The sequence below is a fragment of the Berghia stephanieae genome, chromosome 15 (genome assembly GCF_034508935.2).
Source record: "Berghia stephanieae isolate SIO BIC M18660-M18661 chromosome 15, UCSD_Bste_1.3, whole genome shotgun sequence".
Classification (NCBI taxonomy): Eukaryota; Metazoa; Mollusca; class Gastropoda; order Nudibranchia; family Aeolidiidae; genus Berghia; species Berghia stephanieae.
In genome coordinates this window covers 18263885-18289557 of record NC_088374.1, presented here as the reverse complement: position 1 = coordinate 18289557, position 25673 = coordinate 18263885, and the positions used below count along the sequence as shown (strand labels likewise).

Here is a 25673-nt window from a genome sequence, read left to right as displayed (position 1 = left end):
ATGTATATATATATATATATATATATATAAAAGAGAGGAGCAGCTCTATAACCAGAGCTGCGCTTTATAATATGAATAATATCAACACTGTAAAATAGTTAAAACTGTCACTATAAATTGAAAATTGAAAAGATTGCAAAACAAATAAATTAATAAATTAATATTTATATTTTTAAAAAGTAAAAATGAGAAATAATTATATAAAATGATTATTGCTTGTTGTTATAAAGCCTAATACTGGACGGCAGAAAAGATTTTCGGTGTCTCTCTCTTTTCGTTGAAATAGAGAAAGGGCGACCACTTCTTTCTGACATAATAATTGATGGTCTTAGTGGATGATACTGGTCATTTAATATTTTAGTTATTTTATTTATACAAAATTTCTCGTATAAAAGATCTACATCGTCAACATCATTTATATAGCGTTTAATGGATTTTTTAATATTTGAATTTATTTTGTTCCTTTCCACTGCTAAGCAATTGCCTCCCCAAGCTGTTATACAAAATGACAAAACACTTTCGATTAGTGCTCTATAAAATAATGTGCAGAGGGTTTTATCTATTCTAAACTGAGAGAGTTTTGATAAAAAAATATGTACGTCTGCACATCTTATGCCTAATTATTTTCAAGTGTTCATCCCACTTGAGCCTGTCATCAATCGTTACACCAAGGTATTTGTAGTGAGGAACTCGCTGGACGAATTGGTCCTTTAATTTTAACGGTTCTATCGGTTCCTTCACGCTCCTAAAGTCAATCACTAGCTCCTTTGTCTTGCTTATGTTAAGCTCTAGGTGGTGGGCATCACACGAAGACACAAATCTATCAATTTCTTGCCTATAAGGCACTTCGTTGCCATTTGTTATGAGGCCTTGAAGAGCGGTGTCATCTGCAAACTTTATTAAAGGTACACTCAGGTTTTGACTTCTACAGTCATTCGTGTATATTGTGAATAATACAGGGGACAATACACAACCTTGAGGAGCACCAGTATTTGTAGTTATACAGGAAGATATGTTTTGTCCTAATTGAACATATTGTGCTCTCTCCGTAAGAAATTCGAGCACCCAAGCAATTATATACTTGTTTAAATTCAGACTAGTCAATTTTTGAACAACCAACTGAGGTTGCATTGTATTGAACGCTGAAGAAAAATCTGCAAAAAGCAATCTGCAATAGCTCCTAGCGTGATCTAGATGCCTGTAGATGTTGTTTGTAAACAGCAAAATGGCATCCTCTACGCCACGTCCTGGTTTGTAAGCAAATTGATGACTATCACTCAATGGCATAAACTGATTCCTAATTTTAACAAGAACAAGTTTTTCTAAAGATTTCATGACTATTGAAGTCAGCGCAACAGGTCTGAGATCGTTCATAGTTTCAAGTTTTTCTTTTTTTTGGAACAGGAATAATTTTTGAAGTTTTCCAAATTTCAGGGATCGAAACGCATTGGAGGGACCAGTTAAAAATATGTGTATAAATGGGGGAAAGCTGATGGGCACATTCTTTTAATAGTTTTCCTTTCAATCCATCCGGCCCAGCAGCCTCCCTCTCGTTTAGTTTCGAAAATACGAATCTCGTTTCCTCTTCACTGACCTCAATAGTCATTTCATCTTCCAAAGCCCTGTCTAATTTATGTTTTTCATTTTCAATATCAAATTTGTTTGCTGTGTCGAAACGTGAATAACATTTATTTAAAGTTTCAATTTCGATATCTTCTGATATAATCGTGGGCTATGGATTATAGTTAACAGCAGTTTTAAGCCCCCGCCACGTGTCCCGTATATCCCCAGAAGAAAAGCATTTTTCAATTTTATTTTTGTACTTGTCTCTACAACTAGATATTACCCTCTTTATCTCTTTTTGTTTTGTTTTCAGATCTTTTTTGTTTCCACTGGTATAGAGAGTTTTCTTTTGGTTCAATAAAAGTTTTAGATCTTTTGTTATCCAAGGCGTGTTGTTAGGATAATATTTTATTTCTTTTTTACAAGACACTAGCTGTTCACAGAATTTTAAATACTCACTTACACAGTCATTCAGCTCATCCACACTATCACATGATTCGATAAAAACATTCCAGTCAGTGCATTCAAAACAACCACGCAAATCTTCACACACACTTCAGTTCCAGATCTGTACACTTTTCTTTACTGGTTTTACACGTTTAAAAACAGGGCGGTAGGTGGGGAGTAGCAAGAGCATGCAGTGGTCAGATAAACCTAATGGGGCACGGGGTAAACATTTATAACTATTTTTAATATTACACAGGAATAAATCTAATGTTTTTTTGTCCCTTGTCTCGCAGTCCACGTATTGATGAAGTCCCGGGAGAGTAAAATCGTTACATTGGTTAAAATCGCCAGTGACCATCAATACGGCATCGGGTGACTTAATTTGAATGTCCTGTATTTCTTTCCTCAAAATATTTTTCGTTGTGGTGTTGTCTGATGATGGTGGAATGTAGACGTTGATGATGATGACATGAGTATATTCCCGGGGTAGATAATATGGTCGTGACGAAACAGTAATAAATTCAATATAGTCGTCACAATACATTTTCTTTATATGACAGTTATTGGGGTGGCACCATTTGTTGTTAATATATGTGCACACCCCACCCCCAGTTCGTTTATTTACATTAGTCCGATCTCCTCGAAATAGTGAATATTGTTCAATATTAAAACATGATGATGGTATGTGAGGAGATAGCCAAGTCTCTGTTAACGCTATTATGGAGGCTTGACGATAGTCACTATTAAAACGACACAGTGAAAACAGTTCATCAATTTTATTTTTCAGTGATCTTACATTACCTGTCACTACACAGCGTAAAAATGGACGAAAAGGCCGTCTGTTAAATTTTGTTTTATTCCTCCTTTTCTCCCCCTCTTTCTTACTTTAATAAACGATGTGTCAATAGTGGGTGGTGGGGGTGACACGGGTTGGAGGGATCGGAGAGTCTCTGGAGTATAAGTTATCGATAGGCTTTTGGCAGCAAAATTACAGGCTAAAACACCATTTATGCTTATAAATATACCAATAAATATAAAAATCAGGAACAATGTATACTTCACATCCATTTTGAATAAAAATTAGGCGTAAATTCCGACGATTGAATGATAAATGAATAAAAATATGTGTAGAAAATAGGTAAACATTCACAACACGTCTGTTGTCGCCGGAAGCCAGCGCCAAAAAATCATAGATTACAATTAAAGCACACAAGAAAAGTGAGACAAAGGGGAATGGTACAAACAGGGAACAAATGTAGACTCCAAGAGCATGCCATCAATGTACTTAGTTTTTGAGATCGCCTAAAAGAAAAGTCTCATATAGACACAAGCACAGTATCTGATTAAGAGGAACACATTCAAATGTTTACATTATAAATTCAAAACCACAAATATAACAAAACATAACAGAGAGATGATTTGAAAGGAAAAAAATATCATCTCTCAAAACTAACACCCTGCATTTGACTGTTTCCCTCTCAGCCAAAGACTTTGGCCATCGCCAGGACAAAACCAAGTAATCCCTTTCCAAGACAAAGACAGAATGCAACTCGGATAGATGACACAGCGTGACCTCCTGCCCACCATGCTGAGTCAAAGACCCCACCCAGTGTGTATATTTTGACATCCGGGTACACAGAAAAGCATCCTGATATGAAGGACACACCCAAACAAAGGGGACTGGTTCAAATCAGTATTGCTCGTTTAGTAATCCATCAATGTGCGATGTACGATGGTAATACGATGGTTTGTATGTATGTCTGCATGTATGTATGTATGTATGTATGTGTGTATGTATATACGCTCATTTCTTTTGTATACATGAGTAGAAACAATGTGCAAGCGTGTATGGCTGTGTCTGTAATGTAAATGTGTTGATGTCCATACCATGAACCAAACTGAGCATTGTTTACGTCACATGAATTGTCTTTAATTTGGACAATAAAGATTATTATTATTATTATTATGTATATAGAGTTTGACATCCAGGTACATAGAAAAAATAATAATTATGGCTGCGCAGTCTCTATGGACGCTTGCCGTGAATGTGTGCGTCACTTCGAGTTTGTCAGCCTGTTATCCAGTTAGTAATCTTCCTCCATCAATCTCTGTCTGTCTAGTGCAAGTGTTCTTAGCTTCAGAATGTCATCAAGTGTGTTAAGGTGCTGAGGCAGTTGAATGTGTCCTTACGTTGTTGAAATCAGTTCTTCGGTTGTTGTTTCTAAATACACAGAAAAGCATTCTGATATGAAGGATACATCCAAATAAAGGGTACTGGTTCAAATCAGGAATAGAAGGTCGTTGAGCAATCCATCAATGCGTGTGTATAGTTCGTTTTTGTTTTGTTTTTAAAGGTTTTGCAGCGCTGGCAACACATTTAGGTCATTTCAGCGCCAGTAAAAAGGAAGAAAATGAGATAGAAAAAAAAAAAGAATTCTAGATTACAATTAAAGCACACAAGAAAAGTATGTATCAATGACTATGAATATTTTTGTTTTCTATTTTCGTAGGAAATACTACTCTTAAATCAAAGCCCTATCTCTACTGAGTAAAAATCTTTTTGAATTTTGAAAATCCATTTATATAGATAGTATGCGCTTGGCTAAGAAGCTCATAACATTGCCATCCGGAAGTATAAAGAACCAACACACAAAACTGTGTATCCATGAAAATTTATAGTCGAGTTAATACAGTTCAGTGAGCATTACTCATAAACGCGGATGGCAAAAAAACAATAACAAAGACCTGAGTGACGTCAACTAAGAACTATCTATATAACAAAGTTATGCAGTTTCAAAGATGCCATTTATTTGGATGACTCACAACGAGAAAAAAACAAACTTTTTTCTGCGTTTTATTCTGGTTTGTGCCCGTATCTCGCTTAATACGTGAAATTAGATATTAAAACTTGGCAATTTTATGGCAAAATAATCAGAAAATATGATGAAGACATCAGAGGAGTTCTAACTTGTATAGTTTTAGAGCTGTATGGCTAGGGTCAACTATAAATTTGTTTTAAAATATACAAAATATTGATCATTTGGAACTTTTCCGAAGTGTAATCTTGTGTCTTCAACCCATACAAATGACACGAAAAATGCCTGCTGAATTATTATCAATCAGTCCCGTGAGACCATGGCTTATTTTAGTTCTAGTATTTATTTGAGAGAGAGAGAGAGAGAGAGAGAGAGAGAGAGAGAGAGAGAGAGAGAGAGAGAGAGAAATGTGTTAATCTACTATCCCTATGACATAACAATGAAACAATACCTTGATTTTTAAAAAGCGCGCGAGGATTTGTGTCATCCGTCGTCGCGAACAAGGTTGCCAGATGGCCACGTGTGTGGCCAAATATATAATTTTGTTTCTTTTTTTTTACATTTTATTCATCTATTTTTGTCTCAGTGACATTTATCCCAGTCTATTCAATTTTTCTGTCTGTTAAAATTTAGTTCATTTTAAGTGGGCCAGTCTTAATATTGAAAGCCATATGATTTTCTATTTAGCCACTTTTGAAGTCGAATTTGGTCAGGTTAAAGTCTGGCCACCTGGCAGCCTTGCCTCGCTCACGTCATTTTCGTGTCGCGCGATGGTGGAGCAAAAATGGCCGTCTCCATATTTTCACTCATTGAAATGCAAATTGGGTTGATGTTTTGTGAGAATACGGGAAAAGTACTTATCATAATCGAATGAAATTTGAAATATAAATAGAAAAAATGTGCATATATAACCTTATGAGCGACAAAATCTCCCCTCTTTGTAGTTTTAGAAATATTGTACTCCAAAGAGTAAAAATCTATTTTAACGGTCTTCTGGTAATCGTACGAGTTTTGTCACTTGACATAATCTAAAATAACCTCTTTTCTAACTGTGTGCCAACTTTCAGTCATATTCAATTATAAACAGCGTCGTAATTAATTTTTTTTAAATAGCATGTACGAAACGGCTTCGTGGGCGAAAAAGAGGCCCAAAGATTTGTGCGGGTTAGTCATTGCTAAAGTATGACAAAGCGGAACTGGGAACAAAAAGGGATCAGATGTAGATTCCAAGAGCATACCATCAATGTACTTAGTTTTTGAGATCACCTAAAAGAAAAGTCTCATATAGACACAAGCACAGCATAATCTAATAAAGAGGAACACATTCAAATGTTTACATTATAAATTCAAAACCACCAATATAACAATACGTAAAAGAGAGATTTGAAAGGAAAAAAATATCATCTCTCAAAACTAACACCCTGCATTTGACTGTTTCCCTCTCAGCCAAAGACTTTGGCCATCGCCAGGACAAAACCAAGTAATCCCTTTCCAAGACAAAGACAGAATGCAACTCGGAAAACAGATATAGGGGATAGAAGACACAGCGTGACCTCCTGCCCACCATGCTGGGTCAAGGACCCCACCCAGTGCGTTCTGATATGAAGGACACACCCAAACAAAGGGAACTGGTTCAAATCTGGAACAAAGACAAAAAAGGCGATAGCATTTTCATATGTTTCATTCCATTTAATCAAAAAAATTATTAAACAACATGCATTATCAAGAGTAATATGAATATTCATCTCGTGTAAAGTTACAATAAACAGCTGTGTAGACAAAATGACATGATAACATGTGTCAAAATGAAAATAAACTGTAAATGTTTGAAATGTGTTTGAAACGTGAAGAAATAAATAATAGTAAAATAACATGGAATAAAGGCGTTGTGATTTGTTTTTTACCTTCTGCTTAGCAACAATGATGTGTGAAAAAAATAGGATTCAACAGTCGTGACGTCACTTCCCGTTTAATGACGAATAGTAACTTAGAAACTGGTTCTAAACTATCGGAACAATGGCGGACGCCCTTATGAAATACTTCTACTACGAGCATAAAAGTGTATCCAGTGGAGAAAAACATTATAAATCTGATCATGTTTTGACTTTTATACAATCTGATCATATGACATGTGAACAAGTTCTAGCCAGCATGAAGAATAATAAGTACCGATTTTCTTTGTTTTTAGAACCAAGCTGCTGGTTGCTGGGCGGACGTGACATCAGACTATAGAATCCAATCGGGTCTGTTTAAAATTGTATTCGAATTAAAACATGATGTTCCCAGTTGTATTAAATTGTAAAGATGTCTGTGTGCATAGTGAAGTAAATTTGTTATGAGGATTATATTATTATAAAATCCACAAATGTAAACCACTAAAGATTTTCCATTTTGTGGACAATAAAGATTGACTTCTATTACAATAGAAAAAGTGTCAAATTCCTTACGATTCGATGAATATTTTCCTTTTTCAGATATTTGTTTCGTACTCACAAAATCACAAAATTTGAAGCAAATTTTTTTAGTAAAAATTGTAAGAACTTGATGCTGTTGTGAAAAGCTTGTTTTGCTGCACAAAACTATGTATAGAATATATTTATTATCCCTGTAAATTTGAGTGTAAAAAAATCAATTTATGTTTGAGCGCCTGCGGCACATTTAGCTCATACAATGCAAGTACAATGAAGAAGAAAAAAGTAAGACAAAGGGGAATTGATTCAAGTAGAGAACAGACGTAGATTCCAAGAGCATACTATCATTGTGCATAGCTTCAGATCACCTAAAAGACTCATAAAGACACATGCAGAGAATCCCATAAAGAGGAGCACACTCAAATGTTTACATTATACATTCAAAACAACAAATATAACTATACATAACAGAGAGATGATTTACAAAGGAAAAAAATATCATCTCCCAAAACTTTAATTTCTGACATGGCGGTTTTTTAATCCCAAATTTTGCAAGCTAAAAACAGTAAAATTTGCAAAAAGTTGCAAAAATTTGCGATTAATTTTCCTAATAACCCACAATTAGTTCATGAAAGAGAAAGATATGTTTGTTTTTAAGGGTTTCACGGCACTTGCAACAAATGTATGTTCATATCAGGGCCAGTAAAAAGGAAGAAAATGAAAGAAACTACTCTTGATTAATTATCATTCACGTTCTACACGAGCTATCAAATTAAAATAAAAAATATTGGTTTGCAAAATCTCAATAATTTGCACAAATTTTGAAAAAAATTCAGATTTTGCGGCCGCAATGCAAATCAGTGATATTTTGCGATTTTTTAAAGCTGTAAGCAATGAAAACAAAACTGCCATGCCAGAATTATATATTTGATTTTTCCCCTACCAGCCAAGGACTTAGACAATATGAAAGGACAAAACCAAATAATCTCATTCCAGGACAAAGACAAAAAAAAAAAACAAGTTGGAAAACATAATCAGGGGAATAGGTATAGTAGTAAGTGACCTCACTATCCCTGCCCCCCCCCCCCCCCCCCTGCCCAGATAGGAAATTTAAACTTGATTCAATCCACACATGATCATCATCATAATTCCATGAAACTGGATAGTATCGGCCGATCGGATAGACACTCTTGCTCTGTCTGTGTAAGGGCTAACCCAAACCAGAGACTGACTCTGATGACCCGGCATTGCCGTCTTACGGATAAAGACGCCGGGAATGGACAAATTACTAAGAATAATAATAATAATAATAATAATAATAGATCATTATTGTCCATAAATATGGCAATTTGTCATTTAGTTACACTTGTTATAACGTTAAATGATAACTGTAACATTGAAAAGATATTTCACTCCTACTTATTCTCTCTCTCTCTCTCTCTCTCTCTCTCTCTCTCTCTCTCTCTCTCTCTCTCTCTCTCTCTCTCTCTCTCTCTCTCTCTTCCTCTCTTTCTTTCACACGTGCGATATACACAACATAAACATATCCATTTCGTATAAGAATAAAGAGAAGAGCTGCTAGACCTACCCATACCAAGCAGACCGAAGGGCTAGAGCTCAGGTGGTCGCTGGTTTGTATGTATTGTATTTGTATTTAAGGGTTTTACGGCGCTTGCAACACATTAAGGTCATATCAGCGCCAGTAAAAAGGAAGAAAATGGGATAGTAAAAAGTTCTAGAATTACAATAAAGCATCCAAGAAAAGGGAATACAAAGGATAATTGGTTCAAATAAGAAACAGGTGTAGATTCCAAAAGCACTCTATCAAAGTACTTAGTTTGAGATCACCTAAAAGTCTCATCCAGACACAAGCACAGGTCCCCGCTAAGAGGAACACACTCAAATGTTTTACAAATCATATATAATATAAAGAAAGCATAATACAGTGCATAACAGAGAGATGATTTACAATGAAAAAAATATCATCTCCCAAAACTAACAATACATTTGACTGTTTCCCTCTCAGCCAGGGGATCTGGCCAGGACCAGGACAAAACCAAGTAATCTCATTCCAAGACAAAGGCAGAAAGCAAGTTGGAAAACAGATATAAGGGGATAGAAGACACAGTATGTACCCCCTGCCCACTATGGGAGGTCAGGAACCCCGCCCATGGTCGCTGGTTTGGATAAGTAATTAAAGTAAACCCTAAACCAAGCATCCGATGTCCTCTGCCATCTTTTTTCGAGCTTGGTACGGGTTGGTCTAACGGCTCTTCCCTTTATTCTTAGTATTTTGTCTGTGCCCGACGTCTTTATCCGGAAGACGGCAGTGCCCGGTCGTCGGAGTCAGTCTCCGGTGTGGATTAGCACTTAGGTAATCCAATGGCAAACTATTAAACACTGTGCAATCATCATCACTATCATCATGTTATCGTTCATCCAGAAATCATAATTCTTCCTTGTTCCCCTGCAAGAAACAAACCAAAAAAATCAGGTTAGTAGTAATAAAATTAATCAAATCTATTTACCCATCCTCAAGCAAATGGTTCTTTAGCATTTACCTTAAAAAAAACAACAAAAAACGAACAACAACATACCTCAGCAGGGGGGGGGGGGGGGAATGAGATGCTGACAGTTGGCGGAGCATAAACTCGAGTCGTTTGGCTGAAAGTGCAATGCTTTAACAACTCAACCAATATCATCAATGCTCTTTTTGTTTCTTGTATGAACGCTTATTAGCCAATTACAGAAAAAAATAAATAAATAAAAAAATAAAATAAAAAAAAAGAAGAAAAGAAAAACACAACAAAATGACTTGAGCTTTTATCTAGACCAATACACTGTATCCAATAAACGTGCTGAAAAAAACCCTTTACAAGGAGCCCTGAGCTTGCAGCAGCGTAGCACTTAACTTGTAGGATGAGTCATGAAAATACAAACGAAAGAGTGAAAATGGAGAGGCTTCGTTTGAGAGGCCTCTCCATTTTCACTCTTTTGATAGTATTTTCATGATTACCGGCTTCAGGCAGCCCTCACCATTTTCCACTTTTAGGCAATATATATTTTTACAATAATGATTTTGTTTCCGACAGACACAACGCTACTCATTTTACACCTAAATAGAATGTGAGAATGTGAGTAAAGAGCCTTTTCGAGGGACTCAACTATGCACTGCTCAGAACGGGACTCAAACCTTGGGCTTTCCGATCCAAAGGCAAGAGTCATCCCCATACCTGCCAACCTATGCTGAAAAAATAGGAGTCAAAAGTAAAATCAAAGAGGAGTCTGGGAAAAAAATAGGGTTAAACCTAAATTAAATGTTATTTAGAGACTAGTTACATGAAAAGGGTACGGGACTGAGTACAGCTATGTGGTCTAGTGGTATGACACTCGCTTTCGGATCGGAAGGTCCTGGGTTCGAGCCTCGGTCAGTGCATAGTTGAAGTCCTCGGAAAAGGCTCTTTACTCACATTCTCTCACTGTACTTAGGTGTAAAATGAGTACCTGGAAATATCGCCTAACATAATGTCCCGTATTACATATTACGTGTTGCTGTTGGTCAGAGACCCCTTGTAAAGTGTTTTGAGCATGTTTAGTGGATTTTGCGCTATATAAAAGCTCAATTAAAATTTTAGGGGACTGAGCATTACCTAGTGACTAGTAGTACCATAAATTTTAAAAGTTGCACTCACCAACATGAAAAATCAGTTTCACATTATCGCATTTTATTTCAACTTTTGAAAAATTTTGGTCAAGACATGACATAATCAGTCAGAAGGTGAAAATTTTGGATTTGCATTTTTTGCATTTTCTGAAAAAATATGCTCACCAGAGCATTTTAATCTTTATTTGAAGTAAATTGGATGATTTTTCATTAAGTTATTGTCAGATGTATGAGAAAGTTATCCAGCAACTTTTCTCAAATTTTATACTTTTCAACTTGGTTAGCTGTAAAAAATATTTAGAAGTGCAATTAAGCTTTGATATTTCCCGAATATGTACAAAGAGGTGTTGATTTAAATATTTATGACAAGAACTTATTTTGGCTATAAATTGACCTTTTAACTAAACATGGCAATATCTCAGTTCAAACCTTTTCACCATCCGACTGATTTTCTTATTCACTGTAACATTATATCAGTTCCAACCTTTTCACCATTATTTTGTCATTCACTGTAACAATATCTCCGTTCAAACCTTTTCACCATCCGATTGATTTTGTTATTCACTGTAACAATATCTCATTTCAAACCTTTTCACCATCCGACTGATTTTGTCATTCACTGTAACAATATCTCCGTTCAACTCGTTTCACCATCCGACTGATTTTGTCATTCACTGTAACAATATCTCAGTTCAAACCTTTTCACCATCCGACTGATTTTGTTATTCACTGTAACAATATCTCCGTTCAAACCTTTTCACCATCCGATTGATTTTGTCATTCACTGTAACAATATCTCCGTTCAAACCTTTTCACCATCCGATTGATTTTGTCATTCACTGTAACAATATCTCAGTACAAACCTTTTCACCATCCGACTGATTTTGTCATTCACTGTAACAATATCTCATTTCAAACCTTTTCACCATCCGACTGATTTTGTCATTCACTGTAACAATATCTCAGTTCAAACCTTTTCACTATCCGACTGATTTTGTCATTCACTGTAACAATATCTCAGTTCAAACCTTTTCACCATCCGACTGATTATGTCATTCACTGTAACAATATCTCAGTTCAAACCTTTTCACCATCCGACTGATTTTGTCATTCACTGTAACAATATCTCAGTACAAACCTTTTCACCATCCGACTGATTTTGTTATTCACTGTAACAATATCTCAGTTCAAACCTTTTCACCATCCGACTGATTTTGTCATTCACTGTAACAATATCTCCGTTCAAACCTTTTCACCATCCGACTGATTTTGTCATTCACTGTAACAATATCTCCGTTCAAACCTTTTCACCATCCGACTGATTTTGTCATTCACTGTAACAATATCTCAGTTCAAACCTTTTCACCATCCGACTGATTTTGTCATTCACTGTAACAATATCTCCGTTCAAACCTTTTCACCACCCGACTGATTTTGTCATTCACTGTAACAATATCTCCGTTCAAACCTTTTCACCATCCGACTGATTTTGTCATTCACTGTAACAATATCTCAGTTCAAACCTTTTCACCATCCGACTGATTTTGTCATTCACTGTAACAATATCTCAGTTCAAACCTTTTCACCACCCGACTGATTTTGTCATTAGCTGTAGTGATATCTCCGTTCAAACCTTTTCACCATCCGATTGATTTTGTTATTCACTGTAACAATATCTCCGTTCAAACCTTTTCACCATCCGATTGATTTTGTCATTCACTGTAACAATATCTCCGTTCAAACCTTTTCACCATCCGATTGATTTTGTTATTCACTGTAACAATATATCAGTTCAAACCTTTTCACCATCCGATTGATTTTCTTATTCACTGTAACAATATCTCAGTTCAAACCTTTTCACCATCCGATTGATTTTGTGATTCACTGTAACAATATATCAGTTCAAACCTTTTCACCATCCGATTGATTTTGTTATTCACTGTAACAATATCTCAGTTCAAACCTTTTCACCATCCGATTGATTTTGTTATTCACTGTAACAATATCTCAGTTCAAACCTTTTCACCATCCGATTGATTTTCTTATTCACTGTAACAATATATCAGTTCAAACCTTTTCACCATCCGATTGATTTTCTTATTCACTGTAACAATATCTCAGTTCAAACCTTTTCACCATCCGACTGATTTTCTTATTCACTGTAACATTTGGTCAAGACATGATAGATGAAAAAAAAATATCGGATTTTTCTGCGGGGTATTCAAAAAAGAGGAAAAAATTGGAGAAAATTTGATTTTATCAGGGTACTTGCCAGGTATGCATACCACACGAACACATTGCTGTAAAAATGATTTTAAGTACTTTTACTCTCGGGTTACGACACAGGGAGTCCAGTTGGTAGAGCACTCGCTTCACATGCAAAGGGACATAGATAAATCTCAGGTGCGGTCGAGATTTTTGGTTGTAGTGGTGGTATTAGAGATGGTGATGTGGTGGTAGTAAGGATGATGATGTGTTTTAGTAATACTGGTAGGGATGGTGATGTGGTGGTGGTGGTTGTAGCAGTGGTGGTACGGATGATGATGTGGTGGTGGCTGTTGTAGTAATACTGGCAGGGATGGTGATGTGGTGGTGGTTGTAGCAGTGGTGGTAGGGATGATGATGTGGTGGTGGCTGTTGTAGTAATACTGGTAGGGATGGTGATGGTGGTGGTTGTAGTACTGGTGGTAGGGATGGTGATGGTGGTGGTGGTTGTTGTAGTAATACTGGTAGGGATGGTGATGTGGTGGTGGTTGTTGTAGTAATACTGGCAGGGATGGTGATGTGGTGGTGGTTGTTGTAGTAATACTGGTAGGGATGGTGATGTGGTGGTGGTTGTTGTAGTAATACTGGCAGGGATGGTGATGGTGGTGGTTGTAGTACTGGTGGTAGGGATGGTGATGTGGTGGTGGTGGTGGTTGTAGTACTGGTGGTAGGGATGATGATGTGTGGTGGTGGTGGTTGTAGCAGTGGTGGTAGGGATGATGATGTGGTGGTGGCTGTTGTAGTAATACTGGCAGGGATGGTGATGGTGGTGGTTGTAGTACTGGTGGTAGGGATGGTGATGTGGTGGTGGTGGTGGTGGTGGTTGTAGTACTTGTGGTAGGGATGGTGATGTGGTGGTGGTGGTGGTGGTTGTAGTACTGGTGGTAGGGATGGTGATGTGGTGGTGGTGATGGTGGTGGTCGTAGTACTGGTGGTAGGGATGGTGATGTGGTGGTGGTGGTGGTGGTTGTAGTACTGGTGGTAGGGATGGTGATGTGGTGGTGGTGGGTGTAGCAGTGGTGGTAGGGATGATGATGTGGTGGTGGCTGTTGTAGTAATACTGGCAGGGATGGTGATGGTGGTGGTTGTAGTACTGGTGGTAGGGATGGTGATGGTGGTGGTTGTAGTACTGGTGGTAGGGATGGTGATGTGGTGGTGGTGGTGGTTGTAGTACTGATGGTAGGGATGGTGATATGGTGATTGGCTATGTATGACACTCGATTAAGATCGGAAGGTCCTCCCTCGACGCATAGTTGAGTCCATGGAGAAGGCTCTTTACTAACATTATCTCACCGCACTCAGTACCTGGCAATTAACAGTGCTGTCTCTGTCCAAAAAAAAATTGTAATATTGCCTAATAGGCATCATGTCCTGTCCCACATGTTAAGGTGTTGCTGTTAGCCAGGGACACTTTAAGCATGTTTAGTGGATATTGCGCTATATACACGCTCAATATGATTGTAAAACAAAAAAAATCTTAAATAATAAAAAATCTAAAAATGCATACAATTTTCAACAAAGTGCTTACAATGAATGAAAAACCAAAAACTAATATGAATTTTTTTTTTGAAAAAGTTGACACAGCTGACATTTACCTTTTTGTCTTTAGCCCCAGCCCCAGGAAAGTTTTGGCCTTCGATGGAAACTTCAGCACAGCGTTCCTGACTGACTAGAAAATCCTTCACCTCCCATGCCTTGGACCCATCTTGTAGCATGAACAGGATGCGATCCTTACCCACAATGTACCTGTTGGATAGGACAATTATAGTTTTTTACTTACTTACTTATCCGAACCAGCGACCACCTGAGCTCTAGCCCTTCGGTCTTGTGCCATGACGTAGAAGTTAGACGTCTTTTGTAGTTGTACAGGTGACTATAAAGTGTGTTACTGATGCTTGGATTTGGTGGGAGGATTTATATAGGACTTACTTACTTACTTATCCGACCACCTGAGCTCTAGCCCTTTGGTCTTGTGCCATGACGTTGAAGTTAGAAACGTCTTTTGCAGTTGTTCCAGGTGACTATAAAGTGTGTTACTGATGCTTGGATTTGGTGGGAGGAATTAAATGTGCATCTCAGGTCTTCAACAGGTTGACATTCTAGCAAGTGGTGTGTTACTGTTTCATTGGGGTGTTGACATAGGGGGCAGGAAGGGGATGTGTCTTTTGTAATTTTGCTTAAATGGTTGTTGAGCGGTATGTGTTGTGTTCTTAGTTGAAAGATGATGCTTTGCTGGTGTCTTCTGAGCTTTATATTTTTTTAAAATAAAAAACTTTCAAAATTGAGCATATATATTGTGCAAAATCCACTAATGTCAATGATGATGACGATGACTATGATGTTACTTGTGTGTATATGTGTGAGTGTGTCTATGTCAATATATTGTATTGTTATAAATGTGTAACCAAATGACAAATTGCCAGTATTTTGAGGACAATAAAGATATATTATTATTAAATATGCTCAAAGTGCTTCACAAGGGGTCTACGTCTCTGACCAACAGCAACATTTAATGTATAGAACGTGACACGACGCCAATAAATAAATTGTTTCGATATTACAATTTTTTTTGACAGAGACAACACTTCTAACAGCCAGGTATTCATTTTACACCTGAGCACAGTGAGAGAATGTGAGTAAAGAGCCTTGTCCAAAGACTCAATTATGCGTTGCTCAGAGTGGGATTCGAACTCAGGACCATCCGATCTGAAGACGAGTGTCATGCCACAAGACCACATAGAGCTAGCATTAATGTGACTCAACCCTCTCCTTGTTACAATACTATGAATCATGAATATACTCTTTGCAGCTATGCGGTTTATTGGTATGAAGGTCCTAGGTTCGAACCTCCCTTGGTGCATAGTTGAGTCCTTGGAAAAGGCTCTGTACTCACATTCTCTCAACATACTAAGATGTAAAATGAGTACCTGGCCTTTATGATGTTTTCTCTGTCTGAAAAAATTGCAACATCGCCTAACAGGCATCATGTCTTGTCCTACATGTTACATGTTGCTGTTGGTCAGGGATCCTTGTAAAGCACTTTTGAGTACGTTTAGTGGATATTGCACTATATAAAACCTCAAGGTTTTCTCTTGTTCGGATTTGTTTCGTACATCACAAAATCTAAAGAAATTTTTTTGTTATAAAGTAAAACAACTTAATTTTGTTTTCTAAAGCCTGCTTTGCAACACAAAAATATGCATAGTTTGTAAACATTCTTCTTTAGTCCTCATCAAAGACGAGGTATGGACCACCAAGGAAACTTTTCCATCCTCTTCTGTCATTGGCCAGTCTTTCCATCTCCTGTCAGCGCATCCCAGACATATCCAACTCTACCAGAAGGTCTCTCCTCTAGCAGTATCTTTGGACTATCATATCATATAATTTAGATTTAGAGATTTTTTTTGTTATTGATTTGCTAGTGAAAACAGCACTATCCTGGAACATGCAAGGATCAATTCTATATGCATCAAAAGTCCCAATAGCATTCAACAGTCTGATGTCACGTTCACCCAGCAACCAACAGTTTGGTTCTAAACAAAGAAAATCAGTACTTTTTATTTTTTATGCTGGCTAGAACTTTTTCACACGTCATGTGATCAGAATGTATAAAAGTCAAGACATAATCAGATTTTTAATGGATACACTTTTATGCTCATCAGAGAAGTATTTCATAAGGGTTTCCACCATTGTTCCAATAGTTTAGAACCAGTTACAAAGTTACTTTGCGTCACTACGAGGGAAGTGACATCACGACTGTTGAAGCCTATTTGTTTTACTTTAAATGTTTCTCAGATTGCCCAATTGGAACAGTCAGGATTTCATCAGGACATTTGGTCATTATAATGCTCAGCAGTGCGGTCTTTGTTTCGTACCCGAAAGGTACAGAGTTTGATCTCCCACCGCCGCGCTGTGTGGCCTTGAGCAAGTCACCTCGCCCTAGCTCAATTTACGATGCTGCACTGCGGCTTACACCAGAGTTATTCCAGTCTTCCCTCTGAATAGACCCTAGAGAGAAATTTTCCCTATGGGAGGAATAAAGGGAATTTTATTTTATTTAATACAAAACTTACTTTTGTGTATCAATATGAGCATTAAATAAACTGCTGTGCCACAAGTCAGAAATTTTTTCCGTATCCCTCTCTTCTGGGTCACCTGCGAAAAAAAAAAAAGGTAAATGTTGATGAAAAGATGAATCATAACAACACCACTACCACATTATCTCATTCCTCATCTGTAGTGTTTTATTCATCCTGTTTTGTTGATAAAAGGGAAACCCGAACCGTCCATTTTATCTGTTTTCGAATATCAAATTGAACTGAAGCTGACATCCAATTTCACATTGTTATTTATTTAATCAGACAATAAACGTTTAAGTTAAACATAGTTTTGTGAGTTGGTACGTTATATCCAGCTGGCAGATGTTAAGAATATTTTAGAAAAACGCACAGCATCACTAAGGACAACTTAGATATTACATTTCTCATTACCTGATGGTTTCTACGAGTGAGTGAATGAAAATCACACAACACACCAAATCTTGTGCACAAGCCACGACAGCCCCGCATATTTCCGGCCTTGTACTTTAATTATCATTATTTGGTCACCAATGAAAAGCTAGAGCATTTATATAGGGCAAAACCAAATAAACGTGCTCCAAGTGCTTTACAAGTACAAGGGGTCCCCGGCCAAAAGCAACACTCAAACATGTAAGATGAGAGTCATACCAATAGACCACACAGCGGCATGTTATATTGTTAAACAGTGTCTTTAAAAATAAAATTATAATGAGCTTTTATATAGGGTCCTGGACAATGGCAACACTTCAACATGTAGGGAGGGATATGACGCCTGTTGGGCGATATTATAATCTTTTTCGTACAGAGACAACGCTGTTAGCTGCCAGGTACTCATTTTTCACCCGAGTACGGTGAGAGAATGTGAGTAAAGAGCCTTTTCCAAGGACTCAACTATGCGCCAAGCAAAGCTTGAACCCAGGACCTTCCGATCCAAAAACGAGTGTCATACCACTCATTATTATTATCATTTTATTATTATTATCATCATTACTATCAGTATTAATTATCATCATTACTATCAGTATTATTATCATCATTACTATCAGTATTATTATCATCATTATTACCACTATTTTAATTACTTTTTTCGCCTATTACAAGAGCTGTAACCTAACAATAATTGCCTACTTGGACAATAATGATGATGATGATTATTATCATCATCATCATCATCATTATTATTATTATTATTATTATTATTATTATTATTATTATTATTATTATTATTATTATTATTATTATTATTATTATTATTATTATTATTTTATAAATAAATATGGACATCTATATATCACATTTCCACAGAGTTACCATGCCTCAGTGTGCTTCCCAATTTCATTTTATTCCTTCAGCAGGCCATATGGAACCAGATTTCCATTCCACACAGTACAAGTCGGCTGTTAGACATCCTTTTTTGGACTCTAACTCTAACCCTCTTACCGACTATAACCAGGTAATTATACACAAATGAGTTGAGTGAAACAATGTGTGAAATAAGTCTTACCCAAGGACAGAACATTGGGAGTAGACTTATTCCTGATCAATGTCACCCATCACCAACATGCCCAAAGTGCAACTAAGCACCACAAGATGCAAACCACCTCGTACTAGATTGCCCAGAGACAAAACTTGAAGGGGGATTTGAAACCATCAACAAATGTGATGATGACTTCAGAACCTGGATTGATACCTTGAACATAGAAGTGTAGCCGAACGATACTACTACTACTACTACTAATGTCACCCATCAAGCCCCTGATCAAGCCTAATATTGCTTGACACTGTGACAAGAAGAGACACCACACTGCTGAGTCACAAGAAAAAATAAATAAATAAAACATCAATTGACAATGCAGTCACTATGATAATACCTGAAACGGTGGCAAACATCATTAGGGTTCGTCACCACACTGCTGAGTCACAAGGAAAAACAAATAAAACATCAATTGACAATGCAGTCAGTATGATTGATAATACTTGAAACTGTGGCAAACATCATAAGGGTTCGTCACCACACTGCTGAGTCACAAGAAAAAAAAAACAAAATCAATTGGCAATGCAGTCACTATGATAATACCTGAAACGGTGGCAAACATCATAAGGGTTCGTCACCACACTGCTGAGTCACAAGAAAAAAAACAAAATCAATTGACAATGCATTGTAATTGACTATGATTGATAATACCTGAAACGGTGGCAAACATCATAAGGGTTCGTCACCACACTGCTGAGTCACAAGAAAAAAAACAAAATCAATTGACAATGCATTGTAATTGACTATGATTGATAATACCTGAAACGGTGGCAAACATCATTAGGGTTCTTCCTTTCTTGGAGGCCTTGAGCATCCCTTCGGGATCTTTGGGGTCCAGTTTGGACATGTCAACTTTAGGAGGTTCCCGTTTCCATTGCGGCAGCTCGTCTTCTTCCAACTCATCCTCATCGCCTTCCTGGAAATAAATCCATTTTTGTCTAAATCAAGGGGGGTCACAAGCAAAGGGACCATGAAATCGGTCCCAGGTGCAGTCAAGATTTTTTTCTGACCCCTCCCACCCCCCTCCTCCTAATAGCTCAGTTGGTAGAGCACTCACTTCACAAGCAAACGGACCGAGAAATCGATCCCAGGTGCAGTCAAGATTTTTTTCTGACCCCTCCTTCCCCCTCATCCACCCAGCAGTGAATAGGGAGTCTGTTAGATTTGGCGGAAAGTACTTTGCGATAGACTAGCGTCCTATCCAAAAGATAGCAAGCAATTTTGCAATTGTCCATTTCACGCTATAGAAACGGGGGATAAACTCAGGCTCCAAAGGACTAACAAAGAAAAAAAAATGTCTAAATTGAAAGTGCAATAAATGACCCTTGTATTGATAGCTCTACAATGAGCACAGTATATTTATTTTGCACCCAATACACTATACAATAAAGCTCTAAGCTTGTAGGCTACTACTACTACCACTACTTCTACAACTACTACTACTACCACTACTACTACTACTACTACTACTACTACTACTACTACTACTACTACTACTACTACTACTACTACTACTACTACTACTACTACTACTACTACTGCAAATACAGAACGAACCCGAACAAAGACAAAAAGCATTTGCAGTACTACTGCAAATTACAGAAAAGAACGCTATCTACTGTTCGCAGTACAAAGTTACTAATGCTAATAAAGGAAATCCCTAATAGCAGTACTACTGCGAATAGAGGTGGCCATTGTCGTGAACAGATTTCTCAATCTCATTCACGATATGTAAAATAAAGGAAAAAGTTCAGAAAAAGTCTCCACCGAAGTGGAGGTTCTCCATATATGTAAAGGACATATATGGGTGGTTAAAAAATGCTCTTAAAGCACATTGGGAATCGTCCCAGTAAAATATTATTCTAAAACATATCAATTGATGGCGGATCGGATCCTGATGATCAACGAAATACGAATATCTAGTAACGATTTAAGTCGAAGAGAAAAGAATGAAGGGCGTCGCGAGTTTTATAAGATAGACACAATGACGTCACGTTTACGTGGGAGACAGTGAACAAACAAAACAACTCGATCGAGACACGACAGTCATATCATAACAAAACACTCACAACAACAACATAACCTATCACAATAATCAGTGACATATATTCTTCCCCACACCATACAAATAATGGACATTTGTGACTCAATTTGTACTGTAAAATCCAATTGCAATTCTTGGAGGGCTGTAATTTTGTTCCCAGACACATGTAGCAAGTGGGAGAAAGATTTTATGCAAAATGCCAAACTAGGCGTGAAAAATACAAAATATTCTGGAAAAAATGCTAGTGGTTATTTGTGTCCCAAAACAGTCAATATCAAGTGATATTTAACACAAGATGAAAGTAAATAGTGATCAAATGGCAAATCCAGCTTTTTTATTTTAAAGCAAATGGATCAATGAAATTTCTTTTGTCACTTTGATCTGAAAACGTCAAACTGGCAATTCGTCTTTTTACTTTCAACCAGGATGAAAGTTGGTTATCATCTAATCTGTTCATAGTCCACCAACCATTTAAATTTTTACTACCTACCTACCTGTTAACTTTATTGATCATCTTTTGTTTCTATAATTTGTTCATTCTGGCCACAATATTGGGGATATTGATAATGGCCGAAAATCGTTTTACCCCCCCCCCCCCTTTTTTTTTTTTTTGAGCGAGTCTACTCTTTTCTCCTTCTTTGTTTGGCCTTTTGTTCCGTTTCTGAGCATGAATTTCTTAAAATTGTTTTTAATTTTAAAAAAAAAATGTTTAGATACTTTTTGAGATCGGAGTGGGGACGAATATGACAATTTGCTAGAAATGAACCAAAAGAGAGAGAGAGAGAGAGAGAGAGAGAGAGAGAGAGAGAGAGAGAGAGAGAGAGAGAGAGAGAGAGAGAGAGAGAGAGAGAGAGAGGAGAGAGAGAGAGAGGATTTTTTTTTTAAGTAGGGAGTTTAATAGAAATTCTAAATGTACCTCACACACTTGAAACCAATGTCATATGAAAGAGCTGGCAACACAGATTACAAAACAGTTTGAATTTTGTTTCTATCTTGATTAGAAATGTATTTACGGCAGTTCAAAGTCTGAAATTTCAGACCGATTTTTACCCCAAAATTACCATTTTGCAAAGTTGTGACCGAAATCGCGTGATGTTAATAAAAAATGGTTTAAAACAGTCAATATGGAGTTCTTATCATATATTGTATACCAAAATGTTCGTCTTATCGAGGACAATGCATTTACATTAATAAAGAGGAAGATAAACATTTCAAATTAACACATTATTACATAATATGACGCAAATGTTACATAATCAAAAACTCGGCTAGACGTAAGAAACAATTTGCTATACATATCACTTTTGGATTTATCCCCAATATTTCACTGAAACAATTGCAAATAATTCCCCTCTTTGAATTAATACATAGAGAATAAAAAAGGGTTTGAGAGTATTTAAATGAAAAGATATAAACATGTTGTGTAATGACATAATGAGTTTATTTTTACCTATGGCAATTTAATTGCATTACATAAATAAAATGGTAGATTGAAAAAGTTCAAATATATTGAAACAGATTCCCTATTATAATTAGAAGGAAAGTTCTGGCTTTTAATACTTAAAAAAATTCTGCTGAACCACTTTGGGTTTATTGCTATTACATCATTTGAACTGACAATTAAGAACTGACAATTAATATAATTTTATCCCCCCCCCCCCTTCTCTCTCAATGTATGGGGGTGTCAAAATATATAACTAATACTAATAGAACTTCTTACCATAATAATTATTAAGGCTAAGGCCTTTAGAATATGGATACAAATGATAAACATACCTAAACATATGGGAAAGAAACTTGATGACTTGATGGCAAAGTAAAATAAAATTAAATTAAAGCAATTGGTATTTTTTAAATATCGATATTATTAATATCGGATTTCACAAAGAGAAGAAATATACGAACTTTTAAAACAAAAACTATAAAATGCCCATAAATAAAGTTGGAAAGTATGTATTCAAAATAAAAACATAGTAAATAATAGTACTGAAAATATTATGGACTAAATTTAAAATATCGATATGAATATCGATATCGTCCGGCAGCCATGATGAGAAGATAATGTAAACATGGCATTTCGGCGCAGAGTTAAAAGGTGTCTGCGCATCGATATAGAGTAGTGCCGCGCTGAAGACCGGTCTGGACCGCGGTCCGACGGTCTTTTAGCTGTGAACCGAAGACCGGTCCCAGAGGGGAAGATCGGCGGCGGTCCTCACTTCTTATCACCTTTCAACTAGTGCGGGGCGGTCCTTGCAAGGACCACGGTCCTACGGTCTCGCGCCATAGCCTACTACTTCCCCAGCGATTCGTTGCTTCGGTTGCCTATCTTCCACCAATCACCACCCATCCCACTTAATTAATCGCACCCACCCCCCTTTGCCATACACTAAACGACACAGACGACCATACAGGCAGACGACCACCAACCTCCACTCCGCAAACCGCCCTTTCGTGTGTGAGATGGGGGGAACAGGAGGCGCACGCCTTGGACGATTCCATTATACGGGGTAAATTTCAAAATTTACTACACCATAATGATCGCAATGACAATGATCTATGGTGAAGGCATGACCCCTCTTCTCTAATGGGTTATTGTTTGAAATGTATGTGACTACAAAAGATGTGTGTGTTTGTGTGTGTGTGTGTGTGTGTGTGTGTCGAACCTAGCAAGTAGCAAATCCGATTTTTTGTTTTCTTTTGTCCATCTCTTGTCACCACTCCTTTCTATCGCAGTGTTGTCATTTAAAATAATACAATAATATTAAAATTTCGTTTGGTGTTTTTACTAATCAAATAATATGAGTTTCATTAGTTTCTTCCTTCCAAAAAACCCAGTTATAACGTCTGAATTTTAAAAAAGTCCAATAGAATATTTGGGGACCCCGATAACTCAGTTGATAGAGCACTCTCTTTATACGCAAAGGGCCAGAGATCGATCCCGGGTGCAGTCGATTTTTTTCTGAATCCCTGTCTACTCAGCAATGAATGGGTAGCTGAGTTTGTTAGATCTGGCGAAAAGTCACCATCGACCCCTCTTATCACCTCATCCACCCCCTCTTATTATAACTACACGTCTCTCTCTTACTCTTCAATGCTCGCTGCCCTCTAATGTGTGTGTGGGGGGGGGGGGGGGGGGGTAGGAGTTGCGTGTGTGTATCAACGCCACGAACAACTCGATCAACGCCTTGGGCGATGCCATTATCTCCGTTAATGGGGATAAATTTCAAATTTTATTAAATTATCGAAGTAACAATGAAGTACGGTGAGCAAATAAAGAAGGCATCACCCCTCTTCTCTAATTAGGTTACAATTTGAAATGAGTGTGACTACTCCGTGTGTTTTACTCCTGTAGGCCACAGTTTTCATCGTGTAGCGGTCTTTAACGGTTCAAGAATGAACGATCCCACGCTCTCAAAGGTCAAACCGGTTCGAATTTCCAACAGTCTCTCAGGAATGTTCAATGTCGAAAAGGACCGGTCCTTGCGGTCTTCATTTCCCAAGGATCGTAGGACCGTGGTCCTTAAGCTTGCCAAGGACCGCCCCGCACTAATATAGAGCCCTGAAATTTGGCATGAATAAAGTTTAGATGTTGTTCTAAAAACAAGCGTTTAAATTTTAAAAACACACGCGGTAAATAAAAAAATAAATGCATTTGAAAATTGCCAAATTTTAACTTCATATAACTTCTGGAATTATTAATGGATTTTTTCCTTAATTGGCACCATTTAAAGGGAAATTGAAAGACGAACATAATGATACCAAAATATCGGCGATATTCCTCTTTATAACGAAGTTATGCATTTTAAATTGAACCCCCTAAAACGCGGACGGCAATTTCCAGTCACAACTTTCCTATGGGCGAGTTGGGTCAAAATTTGACTGCCACTGCTGCTGCTCACTAAACTGCCTATTTTAAGAGGTGGGGGGGGGGGGGGGGGATGGATGGGACATTTATCCCTTGCGACGCTCTGTAAAAAGAAGACTGAATTTAAAAAAAAAAAGTGGCGGGACCAGGATTCGAACCCACAACGTCGATTCTGGTAAACCTTCCAGGGCAGACGACTTAACCATACGGCCATGACACCCACTTCGAAGTCGACGCATATTGTGTATACATTGTAACAACTGATAAATTGTTATTGTTGGTTAATTTTATGCTTTTATAGATATTTTATTAACTTTCCTTATTTCTATGTGCATTTGGAAACAATCCATATTCTGTAATGTGGATATAATTGTTTAAAAGAGCGGAGTTTCAAGTATGTGTCTGGGAATAACGAATTTTCGTTATTCCCAGACAGGTGTCTAGGAATAATCACAGCGTGGAGTCCCTATTCATTACAATACAATGGGGAAAATGTCTTTTTTCATAATTGCAATTGTGAAAGATTTAGATTGATAGTGAAAGTGAAAGGGAAACTTTGCATGTAATTGTAAGGTACCTCCCACTGTTCGAAAAGCTTTTCTAAATCGGCTTCACTGTAGTCACGAATATCTTTTTTCTTCCAGCTGTCCGCGTCATTCTCTTTTGCAGAATTTGTGTGGACAAGAATAATAAACAGTATTAACAGCACCGACAAAATATACAACTTCCTGGTAGCGACTTCCATTTTGATGGAAAAAACGTGAAAAATGGAGAAAAGTAGGCTAAGGGGAGTTTACAGTCGCCTGTCGATTTGTGGTTGGTTGATTATGATTTCTTAAATCGAGATTGCTTTCGGAATCGATTTGTTAAAGTTTAAACAGTTATGAAGGAAATCTTTATTTCGTATAATTTAACATTAGACATTTTAGACCAGCGTACAATTCGAGCAAAAACATTTAATTGACACCTTAGCATTAATATTTTG

The 25673-nt window shown here is 37.2% G+C and overlaps 1 protein-coding gene across 1 annotated transcript; it reads right to left on the bottom strand.

The window, feature by feature from the left end:
- Positions 1-9415: 9415 nt before the first annotated feature.
- On the bottom strand, positions 9416-25509 carry LOC144960820 (LDLR chaperone boca-like). The gene is made up of 5 exons (XM_078894174.1): positions 25266-25509; positions 19539-19695; positions 17240-17321; positions 14762-14912; positions 9416-9704 (listed from the first exon to the last, which is right to left on the bottom strand). Exons 1-5 carry the CDS (start codon positions 25431-25433, stop codon positions 9684-9686), a joined length of 579 nt encoding a protein of 192 aa, XP_078750300.1. The 5' UTR covers positions 25434-25509; the 3' UTR covers positions 9416-9683.
- Between the last annotated feature and the right edge of the window lie 164 nt (positions 25510-25673).